Source organism: Rhea americana, unplaced genomic scaffold, assembly GCF_003343005.1.
Source record: "Rhea americana isolate MKP2758 unplaced genomic scaffold, rheAme1 scaffold_29, whole genome shotgun sequence".
Lineage (NCBI taxonomy): Eukaryota > Metazoa > Chordata > Aves > Rheiformes > Rheidae > Rhea > Rhea americana.
Window position 1 is genome coordinate 7,158,745 of NW_028186412.1, and position 18,912 is coordinate 7,177,656.

At 38.2% G+C, this 18,912-nt stretch overlaps 1 protein-coding gene across 5 annotated transcripts in view; it reads left to right on the top strand.

The window, feature by feature from the left end:
* The window catches only part of ZMYM2 (zinc finger MYM-type containing 2), a 94,332-nt gene extending 80,057 nt beyond the window's left edge, over nucleotides 1–14,275 (top strand). For 4 of the 5 annotated variants that reach the window (XM_085309082.1, XM_085309085.1, XM_085309084.1 and 1 more), the window contains 7 exons: nucleotides 2,844–2,938; nucleotides 3,495–3,663; nucleotides 4,597–4,748; nucleotides 9,057–9,171; nucleotides 10,277–10,528; nucleotides 10,922–11,042; nucleotides 13,423–14,275. In XM_085309082.1, the coding sequence (XP_085165208.1) occupies nucleotides 2,844–2,938; nucleotides 3,495–3,663; nucleotides 4,597–4,748; nucleotides 9,057–9,171; nucleotides 10,277–10,528; nucleotides 10,922–11,042; nucleotides 13,423–13,615 (1,097 nt within the window). In that variant the 3' untranslated portion in view covers nucleotides 13,616–14,275. Of the gene's footprint in view, nucleotides 1–2,843; nucleotides 2,939–3,494; nucleotides 3,664–4,596; nucleotides 4,749–9,056; nucleotides 9,191–10,276; nucleotides 10,529–10,921; nucleotides 11,043–13,422 lie in introns of those variants that run through there. The other variant, XM_085309087.1, reaches the window with a different exon arrangement.
* The last annotated feature ends 4,637 nt before the right edge of the window (nucleotides 14,276–18,912 follow it).

Here is an 18,912-nt window from a genome sequence, read left to right on the forward strand (position 1 = left end):
AGAGCTCCTCCCAKCTTGGTATCATCYGCAAACTTGCTGAGGAGGCACTCTGTCCCCTCATCCAGGTCASTGATGAAWAAGTTGAACARGAYKGGACCCAGTACTGAGCCCTGGGGGAYGCCACTAGCCACAGGCCTCCAACTAGACTCCACMCCACTGATGACGACYCTCTGAGCTCTGCCTTTCAGCCAGTTCTCAATCCACCTCCCTGTCCACTCGTCTAACCCACACTTCCTGAGCTTATCTAGGAGGAAGTTATGGGAGACAGTGTCAAAAGCCTTCCTGAAGTCAAGGTRCACAACATCCACTGCTCTCCCCTCATCTACCCAGCCAGTCATGTCATCATAGAAGGTTATCAGATTGGTTAAGCAGGATTTCCCCTTGGTGAATGCTGGCTACTCCTGATCACCTTCTTTTCCTCCATGTGTCTGGAGATGATGTCCAGGATGAGCTGTTCCATCACCTTTCCAGGGATGGAGGTGAGGCTGACCAGCCTATAGTTGCCTGGGTCCTCCTTCTTGCCCTTCTTGAAGACTGGAGTGACATTGGCTTTCTTCCAGTCCTCAGGCACCTCTCCAGTTCTCCAGGACCTTTCAAAGATGATCGAGTGTGGCCTGGCAACAACATCCACCAGCTCCCTCAGTACCCGTGGGTGCATCCCATCCAGGCCTATGGATTTGTGGATGTCTAGCCTGCCCAGAGGGTCTCTGATCCTATCCTCCTCAACCAAAGGAAAGTCTTCCCTTCTCCAGACTTTCTCCCTCAYGTCCAGGYTCYRGGATTCCTGAGGGCTGCCCTTAGCAGTGAAGACTGAAGCAAAGAAGGCATTCAGTAACTCTGCCTTCTCTATATCACTTGTCACCAGGGCCCCTGCCCCATTCAGTACCGGGCCCACATTTTCCCGAGTCCTCCACTTGCTGCTGATGTACTTGAAGAAGCCCTTCCTGTTGTCCTTAACATCCCTTGCCAGACTCAATTCCAACTGGGCCTTAGCCTTCCTCACCTCATCCCTACATACTCCGACTGCATTCCTATAATTCTCCCAAGTAGCCTGTCCCCTCTTCCACAGTCTGTGTACTTTCTTCTTCTATCTGAATTTGGCCAAGAGCTCCTTGCTCACCCATGCGGATCTCCTGCCCCCTTTGCTGGACCTTTTACTCACAGGGATGCAGCACTCTTGAGCTTGGAGGAAGTGATGTTTGAATACTAGCCAGCTCTCCTGGACCCCCCTTCCTTCTAGGGCCTTAACCCATGAGATTCCTCCAAGTAGGTCTCCGAAGAGCCCAAAGTCCGCTCTCCTGAAGTCCAGGGTTGCAATCCTGCTTGTCGCCCTAGTTCTTTCCTGCCGGATCCTGAACTCCACCATCTCGTGGTCACTGCAGCCAAGGCTGCCCCCAACCTTCACATCTCTAAACCAGTCCCTCTCTGTTGGTAAGGGCAAGGCCCAGCAGGACACCCTTCCTCGTAGGCTCCTCCACCATTTGTGACAAGAAGTTACCATCAATGCAYAGCAGGAGCCTCCTGGACTGTTTGTGCCTTGCTGTGTTGTCCCTCCAGCAGATGTCAGGGTGATTGAAGTCCCCCATGGCTCCCATATCTGCTCTTGGAAGTCTTCTTTTGCCTTGTACCATAGATGGGACTATGCAAACTATGTTTATCAGTTTGTTGTATGTCTAATTTGAATATTAAGTCTGGCAATTAGGAAGAAGTGTTGATGTTAATCTGAGGAGGTTTATTAGAAAGATGCATACTACGTTCTTTAACCTGCTTTATAAGGGAGGTTTTGTACATGAGACAAAAAAGGTGAAGGAAACAAACAGTCAGGATGGAATAGTAAACTATAGCAATTTATAACAGATACTAATTATGTTGAGGAGCTTCTGAGGTTAGATTCAGTGGGAAAGCAGGCAAAGGACTGGCCTTTAATCTGGGACAAAGTTCTTAAATCTTTGCATGTGAGTGTTATTTTATCTATACTCTTTTTCCTCCTTGTGCTATTAGATTCGGTAATGGTTTGAATGATGTCTTGAATAGTAAGGTGGTGAAATCAGAGAGGTTATCAGAAGAGCATTCAAGTTTGAATGAAGTCATTGCTTGATAGTTAAGTGAAAGATGAACTATATTCAGTAAAGTAAATAAAGTTGCAAACTGCAGTTGCAATATGTCTTGTTGTCTCATTCTGCTGTGTCGCCTGACTTAATATATTGAGTCCTTCCTGCTTCACCTGAAATGTTAAACAAATAGTATTTTGAGATATTACCGTATATCTATTTACTTACATTACTGTAACATCTGTCATGAGCGAGGCTTCCACCACTTGTGTAAACATAGTCTAAAGCAAGTTTCTATGAAAGAGTTTATATTCTGAATCTTAATTTTTAACTAAGTGTAATGTGCTGTATAGATTATAAAACATAAATAGAAACGAGAGAAATACATGAACAAAATGCATATGCTACTTTGTAATCTTCCACTCATAGCTGCTCATTTTCACTGTAACTTAAATTTGTTAATACCAAAGATTACCTAGACATGAAAAATCATGGAAGGGTCCATAGTAAGAACTGTTGCATTGGTGACTTGAGAAAGAGTTTGAAGACAGTCATTATTGCATGCTTTATAGTTTATTTACAAATAATCATCTTGATAGTTTTGCCTTTCTTAAAAGAATAGGAATAGGTTTATTTCCTTGCACAGAAATTCAGTCCTTGTTAATATATCATATCATGTACATGCTTTTGTAGATTCCTTGTATTAATGAACATCAATGTAGTTCATAGTTTTTTCAAATCAGTATAATCCAAAGAATGTTTAAAAATTATTTTCTGTTAATGTATTTTCAGCAACTGAGGAGCTTGATACAGAAAATGAGTTTTTATTGCCTCCTGTTTTTGGGGAAGAATATGAGGAACAGCCAAAACCACGGTCCAAAAAGAAGGTAATTGTATTGTGATATTAAAAAAAATCTCATAAAATTTAAGTGATCAATGATATGCTAGTAATTTTCCAGTTCTCAGACTGCTCTAAGATGTTATTGCCTATTCATACCTAATTCCCTGTCTTTTTACATAGTTTTATAGCGTGTGTAATTTCCAGCACATTAACAAAATGAAATTCTAAAAAAAATACTGAATTATTTGATGCTTTGATGTGTTCGTTGCTTAGTATGAGCTGATCAATACAGCAGCTCCATTATCAAAAGTCTTCATTTCTCTGTTTTAGAAATCAGTTTGAAAGGTGGATTAGAAATGTCAGTTGGCTTAAATATGTTCATAATTGGCTTAAATACAGTTCAGTCAGTTGGCTTAAATACAGTTCATAGTTTCCTGTTTTGAACATATTTCTACCTACTGGTTCCAGCTGAATGATGCATATGTTCTCTACCCTGAAACTTTAGTTTGCAATTTGTCCTGCAGCTTCCTTGTTATGCCTAGCTTCTGCGGTGTTCCAGTTAGCAGTTGTCGTTAGTATTAATCGCTTTGTTTCAATGGCAGGGAGTGAAGAGGAAAGCGGTGTCAGACTATCAGTCTCACGACGATAGTTCTGAAAACTCAGAGAGCAGTTTTCCATTCAAATACACATACGGTGTAAATGCATGGAAGCACTGGGTGAAGTCTCGACATTTAGATGACGATCTTCCAGAATTAGAGGAACTGAAATCAAGTAAGTGTTTCCAGAAATCTGGCATCCAGTTTTTATTTGGTAGTGAGAACTGCTGTATTTCCCTGCACTCTTCATCCTTTAACACCTGATTTTTAGATAGAATTTTTGATAGAAGTCTCCAAGTTTCCCTAATGTTCCCACAATGTCTGGGATTGTTCTACCACAGAAAGAGTTGCCAAACTCTTTTTCCTCAATAAGTTTTCCTAGCTTGGTTCTTAGTACTAGGTCTTATGCTTCTAGTTCAAGACAGGCTGGAACCTTTCTAGGTCTTCTAACTGATTGTGACCGTTTTGATTATTGTTGGCATCCTATTTTTCCTTGTGTTCTAACTTGTCTTGGACTCGGACTTTTCTGGACTTTTAGATTGCAAAGGAGGACATACTACTTTTTGTCATGAAAAGAGAACTTCATTTGAGGCTGACGTTACATTGCTTTGGGACTTGGAGGCAATGTGGCATTCACTCCTATGGAGTGTTGCAGTCCTTTCTGCAAAGCTCCTCTCTATACAGATTTACCCTGGCAAAAAAGAGAGATTGCTACTCTTTCTTCAGCTCCYTTATGCATCTTAGCACAGTTGTATTACATGGTTGGATCTTTGGAAATTGCTACTTCCGCTGAAGGTCTGCCTCTACAACACTGTGTTCACTTGAGTATCTGGGGTCACTTCCTGCCTCTGTGTTGTCCTCAGCTGTGCATGACAATAAATTCTTAAGTAGGTGATACTGCATTTGATTAATTAGACTTTAATCTAGTAGCCTGGTTTATTTTAATTTAGATCTAACATTTGAACTACTTAGTACATTTAAACTCATTCATTGGTTAGTGGAAGAGGACATCAAACCAATTTCACCCTTTACTCCAAAAACACCCCATCCCACCCCGAGCATGTAATAATACTGTTGTATAATGAGGCATTTTTTCTTTATTTTACAGCAAAGTCTGTGAAATTAAAGGAAGATCTATTATCACATACTTCAGCTGAGTTAAGCTATGGGTTGGCTCATTTTGTCAATGAAATTCGAAGGCCAAATGGAGAGAACTATGCACCTGACAGCATCTATTATCTGTGTCTTGGGATTCAGGAGGTTAGTAGAGGCTGTAGAATTGGAAAGTGGAGCTGATGATTTGACTCTAATAAATTTCAGTGGAAGCATGGAAATAATGTGGATTTATTGGTTGAGAAGAGGCTAGGAGCTATTTTTAATATAATGGCTATGATCTGGAACATAGTCTGCTGAWTAAATTACATTACAAAAACTTGTCCATATAGAAAATGAGTCTGAAAGACCTATCCTGAAAACTCAAATGAAAGCTGGTATATTACAACAATTTTAAGCCTCTTGCTCGGTGAAAGCAAGGAATTTCCAGTCTAAGGAATCTGCAGTCTAAAATGATATATTTTTTCCAAATGCTGTGTTTCAGTTTGGTTACTAAAGGTGACTTAATGTAAAAGCAGAATGAAACAAGGATGAGCTGTAAAGGTTTATTAATTCAGTTACTCAGTTATTCTAATTCACTTATTTCAGACAGTGGAAGCAAGCTATTTGAAGTGCCTGCTGGGGAGAGGAATGCCCTCTCCTGCCCCCAGAATTATATTGTATAACAATACACATATAATTGTATATTGTATACAATTGTATTGTATGCTTCTGTAAAGCAGAAGGGAGTCAGTTTAGATTCTTATAGCTGAAGGCAGTAACATATCATTAGTTACTTAGAAAGGCTATTCCACAGCTTATATTTTATGCAGAAGATGTCTTATCTTTTAGTGCATAGGGCAGAGCATAGATAAAATAAGCAATGTTCAGAGCTGAAAACCTTAACATGGAGAATTTCCTTCAAGTTAAYAGGGAATAAAACGTGCATATGATGTGGAAAACAAGCTGTTCACAATCTTTGTCATCCTATTATTATACTTAAGGCAGAGGACTAGAATTAAATAACATATCTATTAATCAAAATCACTTTTAATAAATAGCACTTCCACTAATTTTTCTTTAATGAAATTATACAAAATTAAGGCATTAGTTGATATCTTTCCCTCGTAGTTGAAATTTGAGAAGTGAGCACTCATTGTTTGGCCTGATAGTCAGTATTGCTGTAAAGCATATTTCAGTCTTGGCTAGCTTTCTACCACTGCACTTGCATGATCTACTGTCCCTCTCTGTCTTCCTGTCAAATTAAAAAAAAAAATCATGTTTTCTTAGAGTGAGCTATGTTTTTCATAAAATGCAACTCAGCTTATAGCTTTTCTCCTTTCACCTTTCTTTCCATGTCTTTGACATTGTCTATCTTGTCTATTGGAAAAACTAGTTACACATCAAATTTGGGGTTTAAGCTTATCAGAACCAGTGTTTGGGTGACGCAACAGAAATATCAGGAGTCCTAATACTTATATACCATACTGAAACATTAGAGGAACAACTTGTGATCATGTTACTGTAGTTATTATATTTGGTGTCCAATATTTTAATTCAGGTGMTGTTAATAGTCCGTGTGGTCTGTTATGGGCCAGTTGCGCCAGTGTTTTTAAACTCMTGGGAAGACTTGCCCTATTCTAAAGAGTTTGCTCTTCACAAAGGCAGGCAGCAGAGCGAGGGACTGAAGCATGTAAGCATGGGAGCAGGCAAAGGCTACAGCCAACTTCTGGGTGCTAATGGAAAATTATGCGTATATGCACATGTGTTGGGGACATACTGTTAGGGCTCTTTCACCTTCTGGAGAAAGAGGTTTAAATTTTCTTCAAATTCAGTGGTACACTGAATTCTACTTAGCTGTTTCAATGTGCAATGAAACTGCATTGTCTTCTAATATTTTCTTACTCCCTTCCATCTGTGTGGATATTTCTGGAATAGAGGAGAACTTACTACATTAAGTCTTAATGTATCAAAGGTATCGGCTCTGTTTAACTCAGAAGGGTTTCAGAGAAGATTAAATAATTAAATAAAGATTAAATAACTAAATAAATAAGGATAAAATTATGTCAGTGATCACAATATTTTACTAACTTAAGGGCAAAACTTAATAATGTGTATTTCAAAAGAGAATAAGAAAGGCATGGTKTAGAAAAAGAACACTTTCCTCTCCAGAAGAATTACTACACGCACTCTGGCCAAGTACTGGCTCAACACTGGACCTTTTCCTGATGACTATATTATGATTTGTGCACAGCTGAAATGCTAAAAAGTCTTCAAGTCTTGTTTTTCTGACTGTGCTTGAAATAATTGTTTTTTCTTAAGGGAAACACTTGGAAAATCTATTCCAGCAGACTAGTCCCTGAGTCAAACCTGAGCATTTTTTTCAGTTCAGGTTCATTTSCTACTGAAATTGTTCTGCTTCAGGCCAGAAATGGTACATTAATGATGTTGATGATGCTGAAGCAYTATTTTTCAAAAATGTAACACTGCCAAGTAGAAGTTGTCCCGTGATGGAGTGGGCATCTAGCAGAAAGGGTTCATCTGGAGAGAGGGTGTTTGCCTGCCTTTCTCCACTGCGRTATAAAGGCCTCCGCTCTTTGCCTCAGTACAGATTTTTTTTTCTTTTTCTTTTTTATCTTTACCTTTTTTTTAGATGTAGTATATGAGATTGATAGGGGACAGTCTGCAATATTTGGTGCAGTACTTACTGCAGCAGGAGCRGTCTTGGTACACTGGTAGAGTAGGAGCTAGACTTTTTAGTTGATCACTTTTTCTCCTGTCCTGATAAATCCATGCCTACATACTGTCAGGAGAATGGTAATGAAACAACATATAATCTAATAGTAATAGTGGGGTGCTTTGGGGAAAATTCAGGCTGCCAGAGCTTGGCAGACACTTGTCTTAAAGTGCTGTGGGCCATAATTCTCCACCGTGGGACTTGGAGGCATATCCAATTCTTTGCTATTAGGTACAGTTTTGTTAGATCTCRTCTTAAGTGGAAATTTCTTATGCTGCTCCTGCCTCCCTCCAGAGTTTATAGAGGAGCTGAGCACAGCGGCGTGGTATAGAAATGAAGCTTGGTTGGTGCATGTCTGGTTAGACGGGGAGTGGAAGAGGMTGCAATATGCCCTTGTTCTGTAGACCCTGCGGTGCTAATGGTCCCAGTACTTCACAGATTTCTACTAGGAGATGTCAGGCTTCAGCTGAACAATTATTCTGAACCAGGAAGTCCAAATTATTTTTGGTCCAATTCTCAGTTGTTTGGGGGAGGACTGATTTCGAGTTGATTTTCAGTCCGATTTCATTCAGCTCCTGGCTTTCAATAGGAGACCTATGTTAGTGTTTAATACAAAACAGAAAAATAAAATTTACTGAGAGAAAATGTGTAAGGGAACATAGGGGAAAACCCTGTAAAGCGTATAGTAAGTTGTATTGTCTGGATTAGAGTTGTATTATAAAATCAAAATTACTATAAGTAGAAACAAGCACATTTGGGGAATACTGTACATGGAAGAATTAGTTCAAATATATCCTTTAAAATCGTATCTAAATGGAGATGTTGTGTTGAAGACTGTTAGGATGTGTATTAATTCATATATCCATATTATAAAACTGAGTGCAAAGATAAGGAAGTCAAGATATGCTGAACTGCTTAGTATAAATGAGTGCTATGTTTAATGTTAATTCAAGTATGTGTACAGAAATAGATACTATTTCCGTAAGTGAGCACATATTTTCTGTCTGTCACTTTTATTGCATTCACTAGCAACAGGCTTGTTCACACAAAGATAACAGTGAAGTGGAAGTTTTAAGAATCCAGTCCTCCAATTCTTAGAAGTGTCTCCAGAGATGATAATGTCAAATACTACTATAGCCTTTGGTCATTAATTCTTGGTAAAGGTTCAAAAGAGTTTCTGTCTGTAGGGTCAAGAGGGTTAAGATAATTAGATTGCAGAATAGGCAGGTGTTTTGCACCATTATATCATTTTTCTTGCACTGCTTCATATTATTACTGCAAATATATGGGAGCTTTTTTGTTCTGACTTCTGTGTTGAAGATGCTTTTGGCAATGTCCAGAGTTCACATTTAAAATGTCCATTTCTTGCTAAATGTTTTTTTTCACTTTGAAGACCTGGAGCAAAAGATAAACTAATATTTTCTTAATGATTAGCTGACACTGACACAATGTTGGATACAAAAAACTTTTAGAGATAAGTATAATTAGTATGTTAACCATATGTAACCCCATTAATATGGGATTCTGATTAATGTGATTCATATCCAGTTAGAAATTTACAACATACATTGTATTGGAGGTAACTTTTAACTGCTAATTATTGGAAAAAAAATCCTTGTTTTATTTTTGTATACTTCTTTTTTTGTGAGTGCAATCATTGTACTGAAAAAGAACTTTTTAACATAGAGTTTGTTCTAACTTGGTGTAGTAAATATTCTCTGTCCCTCTCTTCTTTGTAGTATTTATATGGAAGTAATCGAAAAGACAACATATTTATTGATCCAATCTACCAGATGTTTGAACAGGAATTAAATAAAATCCTTAGAAGTTGGCAACCAAGCATACTTCCAGATGGTAATTTTATTTTGGTCATGTATGTTTTTCATCTCTTATTAGTTTTATAATCTTAAGCATGCAAGCAGAAACAAACATTTTATGCAGTGTAACAGTGATCGGTTAAAAATCAAAAAGATCGCTTGTAAGAGTGACTAATTGTACCTGTTCTTATTGTCTTGTTTCTTGGTAATCCATGTTGCAACAGCTGATTTTTTGACTGCCTGTTAATTCTAAATTGTCCATTTTGCAGAAGAGAAAGCTAGACTAAGCAGCTGGTCTTTGACCTTTTCTTTTTACTTGAGCTGAATTTATTTTTCCCCATCTGGGCCCTCACATGGGAAGTAGGCAGGCAGGCACTGGGCTGTGTGCGGGAAGAGCTAATGAACGATGCAGTAAGTCCCTCTCAGCTGGAGTAAGAGTCTACACTGCTAATAAGCCTTTTGCTTGGAAGAAGCTTCAGCTCACAAAAAAAAAAAAACAGAAGTACAGTCTTCTAGGAAATTTCTCCCAGCAGATCAGTTCTGGTACCAAGCTGAAGAATCTGTTATTTTTCCATCTCCGTCACAACCTTCTTGGGAGTGGGCAAACCTCCTTACCAGCCCTTATCGTCTGCCTCCTTGATACTGTGTTGTGTTTTTGAAGCTTCAGAGGGCCTCTGTGTTTGGCTGTCCCTAAACCGGATAAGGCCTGCAAGTCCTTTTCAAGTGAGATTTCCCCCAGCAAGGAAGGAGGAGGAGGAGAAGGATCTCTTTGGAGGCTTTGCACGAGCAGAATAAAGCAAATTCAAAAATACGGTTTTTATGAAGGGACTAAGATTTGACGTTTGCTTTTATTGTAATAACATTACGTGGGAGCCACATATAAGAAGTGCTGTTAAAATTAAGTAGAAGTGTGTTCTGTGTGAAATTGCATATGTCAAAATTTCCTGTTGTTTTTTTCTTCCTTGAACAGTGGGAGTCTGTGTCCTTAAGCGTTGGGTTTGGGGATATGGATATATAATTAAGTGTGGTTATTAGAGGCTCCTGTCTCAAGCATTCTGTTAAGACAACAGAAACTTGATTCTTTCATACGCGGACAGTTTATGGGCTAATCCATTGTATTTTCTCTAATATACTTTTTGAAGGGTCAATATTCTCTCGAGTTGAAGAAGATTATCTTTGGAGGATTAAGCAGCTAGGATCACACTCCCCAGTTGCTCTTCTGAATACTCTATTCTACTTTAACACTAAGTATTTTGGCCTGAAAACAGTGGAGCAGCACTTAAGACTTTCTTTTGGCACTGTTTTTAGACAGTGGAAAAAGAATCCTCTAACAATGGAAAGCAAAGCGTGTCTTCGATATCAAGTGTCTTCCCTGTGCAGAGCTGATAATGAAGGTACTATGGCAGTTCCAAAATAAGTATTGCAGGAGCATCCACATTTCACTCAGCTGAGGGGGCGCTTGGGCTTCTTGCCAGGAACCCGAGGCCTGCATTTGTACAAAGTTTAGCTGCTTTCAGCTACTGGATCTTTARTGGGAGTATGTGGTCTGTGCAGACTGTAAGATCTTTGCATTAAATGTTCTCTTGAGCCCACTACTCTCCATGCCAAATGCTGGCACTTTGTTGTGGCTGTGGGTTGCATTTCCAATTACAGATGTGCATGGCCATGGGGACTGCRTTGCAGTACTTGGTGGGTTGTGCGTTAGTCCACCCAATTTGGGAGGCTTACTGAAAAATGTAAAATAACATCAAGTTAYGGCTTAGAGGTTGTTGCTTTTCTTTTTAAAGATAAAATTACTACTGGAAAAAGGAAACATGAAGACGATGAACCGATATTTGAACAAATTGAAAACACGTCTGATCCAGCTAGATGCCCTGTGAAAATGTTCGAGTGCTACCTGTTGAAAAGGTAAGTGTTAGATGGGGTAACACAGAAGTGTTCTTGAGTAGACCTGGTACAAAAGGAGAARGTTTTGATGCAGCATGAAATAATGCTCGAAGTGAATGAATTGAGATCTTCTGAAAAAGTATCTATATGAAAACATTGAAATGTCTAATTCTGTATTGGGACAACAYGTGCAAAAAGTGTGTGAGCAGCACAGTACAATATTGATTGTCAAGTGCTTAATCTGGGAATGACAGTGTGATTCAATTTTCTTACCTAAAAATATGAAGTTCTCTGCAGAGAATTACCAGTGAGGGATCTGGTAGGTTTTGCTATTGAGGTTATCTGTTGTGAGGGCCCTGCCTGTTAAGTAAGAATTGGATTGAGACAGTGGGCTTGCTTCTTGTTAAATCTTCAGGAATTTGAAATTTAAATGCTTTTGAGATTCTTGATTTGAAAGTATGCTTAAAGTATTTTTGTAGTAGGAAAACAAGTAGTGACAGTAATCYAACATTTAGAAATAGCTTCCTTCTTTCCAATATGCTCAGAAATTAATACATTAAAAAGAAAAGCTTAGGGAAATTGAAGAAAATTAGTCCTTCAGTGAAGTGTGTTGGAACTATTTGAAAACAGCATTTTGTGGGAAATACTTTTTTACCTGGACAAGCTGTTAGAGTGACTGATCTAATGGAGATTTTTTTGTAACTGTAAGTGGAATAAATRTAATATTCAATCATATATGTATATGCACAATAAATCAAATGAAATATGAGACCAAACATGTACTGGGAAACAGCATCTTACTCTTAAAAGTAAAGAAAGTTTACATACAACGTGGGCAGAAGCCTAAATATATATGATTTTATGAAGAGGAGCAAGTAAAAAGTAACTTGCGGTGTTCTGTTAATGCAAACAGCTGCTTTTCAGAAATTTGGTGAATTCTAGTTGTGCCATATTTTTTGCCACTGACCACTTTCTCAGTATGCRAAGGATATATTGTTACAATGTTGAAGCTGAATTTTTGAACTGCTGCTGCAGAGCCAGTAGGGGGAGAACAAATCACTTCTTTTTCTTTAGAAATGTCTCAACATTGGGGAAAAGAAAGCAGTTAAACCTCTTTGGAAAGTCATTTATGATGCAGTTTCCATTCAAGTTCCACTTTCTCATAACTGTTGGTCACCATTGCTGACTGGAGAACCAGAATGCTGCTCTTGGTTCCACTTCTAATAACATGAACCTTGTATCTGTGAGAAAATAATCTTTCTAAAATATTTAACACTTTAAAAACTTGTATTCAAACTATTGTAAAATATAAGGTAATACCTGTTGTGTGAYATACGCTTTGCAATCAGTGGACATTTGCAGCTGCAATTTAGGGAATCCTCTGATTCRCAGTTGTGGGCAATGTTTTTTGTTTTTTTTTCTGCACAGTGGCTTGTGAAAAAGTAGGGAGGAGTTTAAAATAAAATACGAAAATATTTTAAACTGTCATAATTCAGCTTCTAATCTGAGTCTTAGTCTGATTTATACCAGAACAGAAAAAGCCAACATTCACCTCAACAGGTGAAGATCAACACCTGAAATTTTATCAGCCAGTTAGTGAAGATGAGCTTGATATGTTCACCAAAGACACTTAAATACAGCTGGCTCCTGAAGTCTGCAGTAGTTGGGAAGGGGAGAGCAGCATGAATGAGCGCTTGTAAAGGCAGAATTTAAACTATTTTCTGAGATTTGCCTAAATAGACAAAATGTTAGAATTTCCTTAAAGGTCTTCTCTGGTGGTTTAGAGGATATGTCTGAGTTGGATCGAGCATTTATATGAAATCCAAACTATAGTGGGTCACAAATTAAGGGATTTTAACACTTCTAGTGAAGAACCCTTTGAGTAGAATAGACAAGAGGAGGAGAGGTTTTAGCTTTTCAYTGTATTTCTGTGAATCTCTGAAAGATACGGGTCTTCATTTTTGAGGGAACACTGGGCTCTATATTCAAAAGTTGCATCACACAGCAGCACAAGCAATTACTTACGCCACTATTAGGACCTCATTTCAAATCACAGAGAAATTGTTGATTGAGGTTCCTAAATATATGGAAAGTGCTTTCTGGTTTAGCAAGTCCTGGAGCTGTAAATATTTGAAAGCTGGGAGAGTATATGGTCTCCTGTATGGTCTCATCGCTCAATCCTAGGCACCTGCTTGGCTGTCTGGAGCCAGGACGCGGGGTAGCCGTGCCTCGGCTCTGACCCAGCACCACTCTTTCAAGGCAGCATTTCTACACAGTAATCTTAATTTCTGACATGCCTAAAGGCAATTAGAATTTTGTTTATACAGGATGTTACAAAGGACAACATACTCATTTGCCATGTGAGATGGTTTTTCTGACTTTTTTTTTCCCCTCCTTTTAGTCCACAGAATCTGAACCAGCGAACGGACTTGTTCTATCTGCAGCCAGACTGTTCGGTCTCCCCAGACAGCCCTATCTGGTATACTTCCACGTCACTGGACCGCAACACTTTGGAAAATATGCTCGTACGGGTTCTTTTAGTAAAAGATATTTATGATAAAGACAATTATGAACTGGATGAAGACATAGATTAAAACAATCTTCCAAAAACAGTCAAGAAAACAAACAAACAGCATTAGATATAGTCATGCTGCTAGACCTTTATTATGGAAAACATTTCAAGTTTACCCTTTGTTTTATGAGTTTTGTAGCAATGTGTACCCTCATCTGGGTATTACCATGTAAATAGTCTGTGAGTGAAATTTTCCATTATTCTGCATAGTGGTTTTAGGACACTTAACAAACACACTTCAGATTCTTTTTTTTTTTATTATTATTTATTTGATTAGGTATGTTTGTAACTTTTTACATTGCAAAATATGAATGAGAATGTGCCATGTGTAATATTTTTTTTTTTTGTAGTAAGAAACATCCATATTGCACAACTCTGCTGTTGCAAGCTCCCTTGAAAGGAGGCTCTTTTAATGGGTTCTTAAACCAGATGGTTGTGTATGGGTAGCACTACTAAAGTTTAGAACTTGCTGTGTCTTTCAGAATTTTTAAATAAATTGTAAACTAATAGGTTTTTTACTTTTTAGTTAGTGAAGCCTTATAAGGTTATGTAGAGAGATTCCATCTTATGTACCAAAAATAGACAAGAGAATGCTGTCGATATTGGTGTACTGTAATGTGAATCTATTCTGGTGAAAACATTTTTTTGTTGCCCTTATTAAAACCTTAGTGTCCTTTCCTTATTTGTGACTCTCTCTCAATTGCCCCTACAAATAAAAGAATATATATATATATATATATATATACACAAAAAAATAAATGAATATAAGCTTAAAGCATGTGATCATCAAGACATGTATTTTGTTAAAAAAAAAAAAAGTAAAAAGAAATGTCTGATGGCAATGCAATATAATTCTTTTGCATCTTTACTTTTCTGACCATAAATGCTGGTACCTCATATTACTGTAAATCTGTCCTTTGTAGCCTTAGTGAAAGTGATTTTAATGCTGTATTACATAAAGTTAATACAGTATACTAAATTTTTGACTTTTATTTGTCCTTGCATTGCTGTACTTACATACAGTTAATACTTGACTATGGGTGGGAAAGTTCTTTTAACTAATTCAGAAGCCATATGACACATGAAAGTTGAAAGATTATTTTTCTTAAGAAAACTCCTTTCATTGGTTCCATATCATTTCATTGTGCTTATTTTGCATAAGCAGTCTGATTTCCAGATATATGTTTAGCTGCTTRAGTTTTGTTACTTGCTCTTGTTTAATTAATGCGAGCAATGTGGTGGTTCATGCAATGATTCTCGTATTGTACTCAAATCATAGCAGAATATTCTACTATAAAGTAGTCATAAGTTTAACTTTCCTGAATGATTTCAAGTATGTGTTGAGAGGAATCAGCCATTAAAGGGGAAACATGCTCTGTGTGTGTATATATCTATATAGATCTGTCTCTATGTATAGATATAAACACACATGCACATATATATTTATACACACACACACATGCACATACACACGAATATATTACCACCTTAGAATTCATTTCTTGCAAGGGCTGTATGGTTTTTCTCATTTTCCTCAGCTTAAAGGAATGCGCCTGGGGACTCATATTTCTATATAGAAAAATAAAGCTTCARTTGCTTTGTTTTATTAAGCAAGTTTATTTAAATTTCTACTATTCTTGTGTGTCTATGAGTTTGTATTAACTGTAGATATACTACTATTACAAAAGTAGATGGGTCTGTGCATACTTAACTTCATTTATTCTCGTGGCATTATCCTTCCTGGGCAATCAAGAAATATCACATAGCAACAGGCAGTAGACCACTGAACAGCTTCAGTGCTGTTTTCCTTTTTAAGTTACCTATAGAGAATACACAGGAACTTAGTTCATTAATGCTTGTTTTCTCAAGCAGCAGCCAGAGGAAGTGCCCGCAATATATAAATGTGATGATAAAATCAGAAATTATGATCACAGGGATTTTGGGGGRCTGTCTAGTTGAACACATGAGTTTGACTTTACTGTTTTCCTGCCTAAAATGCTGCCTGTACTTAACATGTAATATTTCATTTAAACATACATTTTAAGTGTTTTGATGAATAGCAATAAGGATCTCTCATCTCCCCTGCTCTCTAGTTCAGACTTCAAGTAGTTCAGCATAGGCTTCAGTCTCTCTCCCTGTTTAGGAAGTCTTAACTATAAACTTTTAAAGTGAAGCTTAGAGTATCCTAAATCAGTACTAAAATTAAGTGTGTTGAATATTTTGTCTTAAATGAGGTTTGAATTGTTGTTCTCCAAATCAGATTATGGCTATTTCTTAAATAAGGTCAGTTTTTAATAATGGCTTACTGAACGACTGATTTACTTTACAATATCATTAGAAAATAATGAATACTCCCTGAAGTTTATCAGAAATCACATTATGCTGAATTCCTCCCACTCTCTATGCAATATTCACCTTCCATTAGTAAAAATATTCAGGTTAGGTTTTGAAATAGAAATTTTTACATACAGAGCCATGTTGGATATATAAAGRTGGTTGTCAAGAAATAACTTTTATTCCAGAAGATGGAGCTATTCCATCATCAGCAATAATGTTTTTCAAGTGTTTAGTTCTGTTTAGAGCAAACATTGTGAACTCTTGAGATATCGCGGTCAAAAGGCATCGTGGTTCAATGTATATAGGTTATTCGAAAAATTGAATGGTGATGCAAAATCCAATAAAAGGCCTTAGTTCTGAAAAAATAAAGACATGCAATTTGTATTAATAATTAGTAATAATTAGGAGATGAAGGCAAATTCTTTTCTCTTAAAAGAGAAAAAAAATCTTTTCTTCCTTTTTTCTTCTTAAAAAAACTGTCACCAAGTAGATTGGAATCGGGTTGGTGTCAAGGAGCTACCCACCGAATTACTGTGCAGGAAAACGTAAAGATGCTCTGTTCTGTGTAGAGCTTCTTAGTTAATGACACATAGCAGAAACCTTCCCTCACTTTCCACCTTGAGAAGGAGGTGGGAAGCAGTAAGCTGTCTCTTTTGACCAGGTGGTTTCTCTGGCACAGCTGCCCTGAGCAGTGCGGCACAGGAACTGTTCAGCGTCCATGATCCACCGTTAGCCTTGCAGATGGTACCCGCAATGCAGTCCAGCCAAGGCATGATTTTCCTAACTCTTTTCAAAACGTATCAGCATATGTATCTCCTGTATCTCTGTATCTCATCAGTGTGAGACCTAGTTTTGACCAATTCACAGATAAAAAATAGCCTCAAGATGTTAAGAAAATGAGAAGACAGCACTAGGCAAACTACACRAAAAATATAATTCAGAGTGAAAGTACTGGTAATTTCTTGCAATTCCCAGAGAAGAAATTTAGTTTGTTGGTTWTATTTTTTGTTATTAATAATTTTATTCAGTCATTTTGGGAGTATGAGAAAAACAACCCAGGTGTTTTTGTAAGTACTAAACTAGGCTATGTGTGTGTGAATTATGACGGTTACTTTTTTTGAACAAAAGGCTGTGGCTAGGGAGTAATTTCAACACATATGAAGTTAATTGTCGTAAAATCGCTAACAGTGCGGATCTGCCATGCAGCAAGTTTCTTTTCTTTGTATCTGTGATTTTGTCCTGGGAGATTCTGTGCAAATACTTGGGAAATGAGGATAGGTGGCCCACAAAGTCTGCAGTCGCAAAACCAAGTGATAGGATTGGCATGGAAGAGAGAAGGCGTAAGAGTGATCCTGTTTCCTTTTTTACCATCTTTTTTATCATATAAAAATCTTTTCCTGCTCTAATATTCATTTTCCCGTTTTGTTCTGTTAGGAAGGGTAGTTAAATATTTTCATTTCATTTTTATAAGCATCCACTTTTCAGTACTGTACTATTTTGTCATTACGCTCATGTTTCACCTTGTGCGTAAGGTGGAGAGTAAGTTCCCTGGGAACTTTTCCACTTCTTCTTGCAGCGGAGGAACTTGGGGACTCTAAGGAAACTGCAGAGGAAATTCAAAACATTTTTTAAGGTCAAGAAACAGAATGGTGTTAGAGCATTACATGGGGAACAAGGGTGTCCAGGTTATAATAGCAAATATCAACAATGTTTTAGAAGTATATTTAAAGCTACCTTGAAGTTTAAATTACCCGTTGTTAGGGTTAGAGGGAAACCTTTGGGCTCTGCGTGGGCCTTGTGAAGAAGCTGATGGAGGCCACAGCTCCAGAGTCCCCAGGGACCTGATCGAGTGTGGCAGCTTCTAATTTGTCAAGTCAGAAATAAATCTTTCCTCTAGCAGCTTTTCAGCTTGAAATGTTGACACATAAAAGCCTTAGCACGTGAACCGTGGCATGGGTTCTTGAAACTGTGTTGAAGAKGGGCACGTGCTTCAATATTCAGGCTTGTGCTGCAGGCTGTGATAATAATGAGTTGTCTTTTTTAGGGACATCCACCAGCACAACTGGCAACTCGCAGGAGCAGAAAGGTAGGAGGAGATTAAGGCCGTTGTCCGCGCTGCTGTGGCAGGTGCTGGCAGTCCTCGAAGGGCAGCTCTGCCCCAGCTGGGCCAGTTTCTGTCGTTCCCACTTTCCTTTGCTGTCAGGGAGCTCCTGGTCACYGCAGAGTTTCTTGCCGTTGATCTCTGAAAAATGAATGTGTGATGGCACCGAGAGTGAAGTTCATTACCGGCTACAAGTGAAGCCTTGAGAACTCTTAATGATTCCTGTTCCTTGTCCCTTCTGTAAGACTTAATTTCACTTTGCAGTTACCTTTATTTTATTAAAAGCCCCCCCGTCTCCAGCTCAGTTCTCACAGACAAAATGCCAAAGAGGATTTGAATGAGGCGTTAGCGTGGTAGAGGGATTCAGGGRTGTATGTGATGATAGCTGGACTAGCTGTTACTGGTGAGCAAGGGGAGTGCGTAAATGAAAAGAGGGAMCAGAAAAACTGATTTTATCCATTTTGAATAGTTAATCGAACTTAAGAGTGCAGATTGAACTCACACTTTGATGGTYTGTGCTGTGTTACTGTCATTTATAACAGGTTGTAATGTAACCTAGCTCAAAGAGTTTTATCCRGTTACCACTGTGTGCCATCAGTGGACGGGGAAATGAGTTACGTATTTAGAAGTGCTTTGTGTTTTCACACGTCAGTAAACTRGTGTTTCCAAACACCTTAATAATTTTATATACCCAGGAAATATTTGTATCTCCTACTGCGCGGATCAGTTGTCTGTCTTCGCGGGGTAAAGCTGTTGATAGAGCAGTCGYGCCGCGTTTGCACAGGCCGGGCATCAGTAGAGCAGAGTGCAGCTGAATCCCTGTATCGTGCCCTAGGCAGGGGTGTTGGCGAGGGGTCTGGCCAGCACTTCAACCAGGTGTT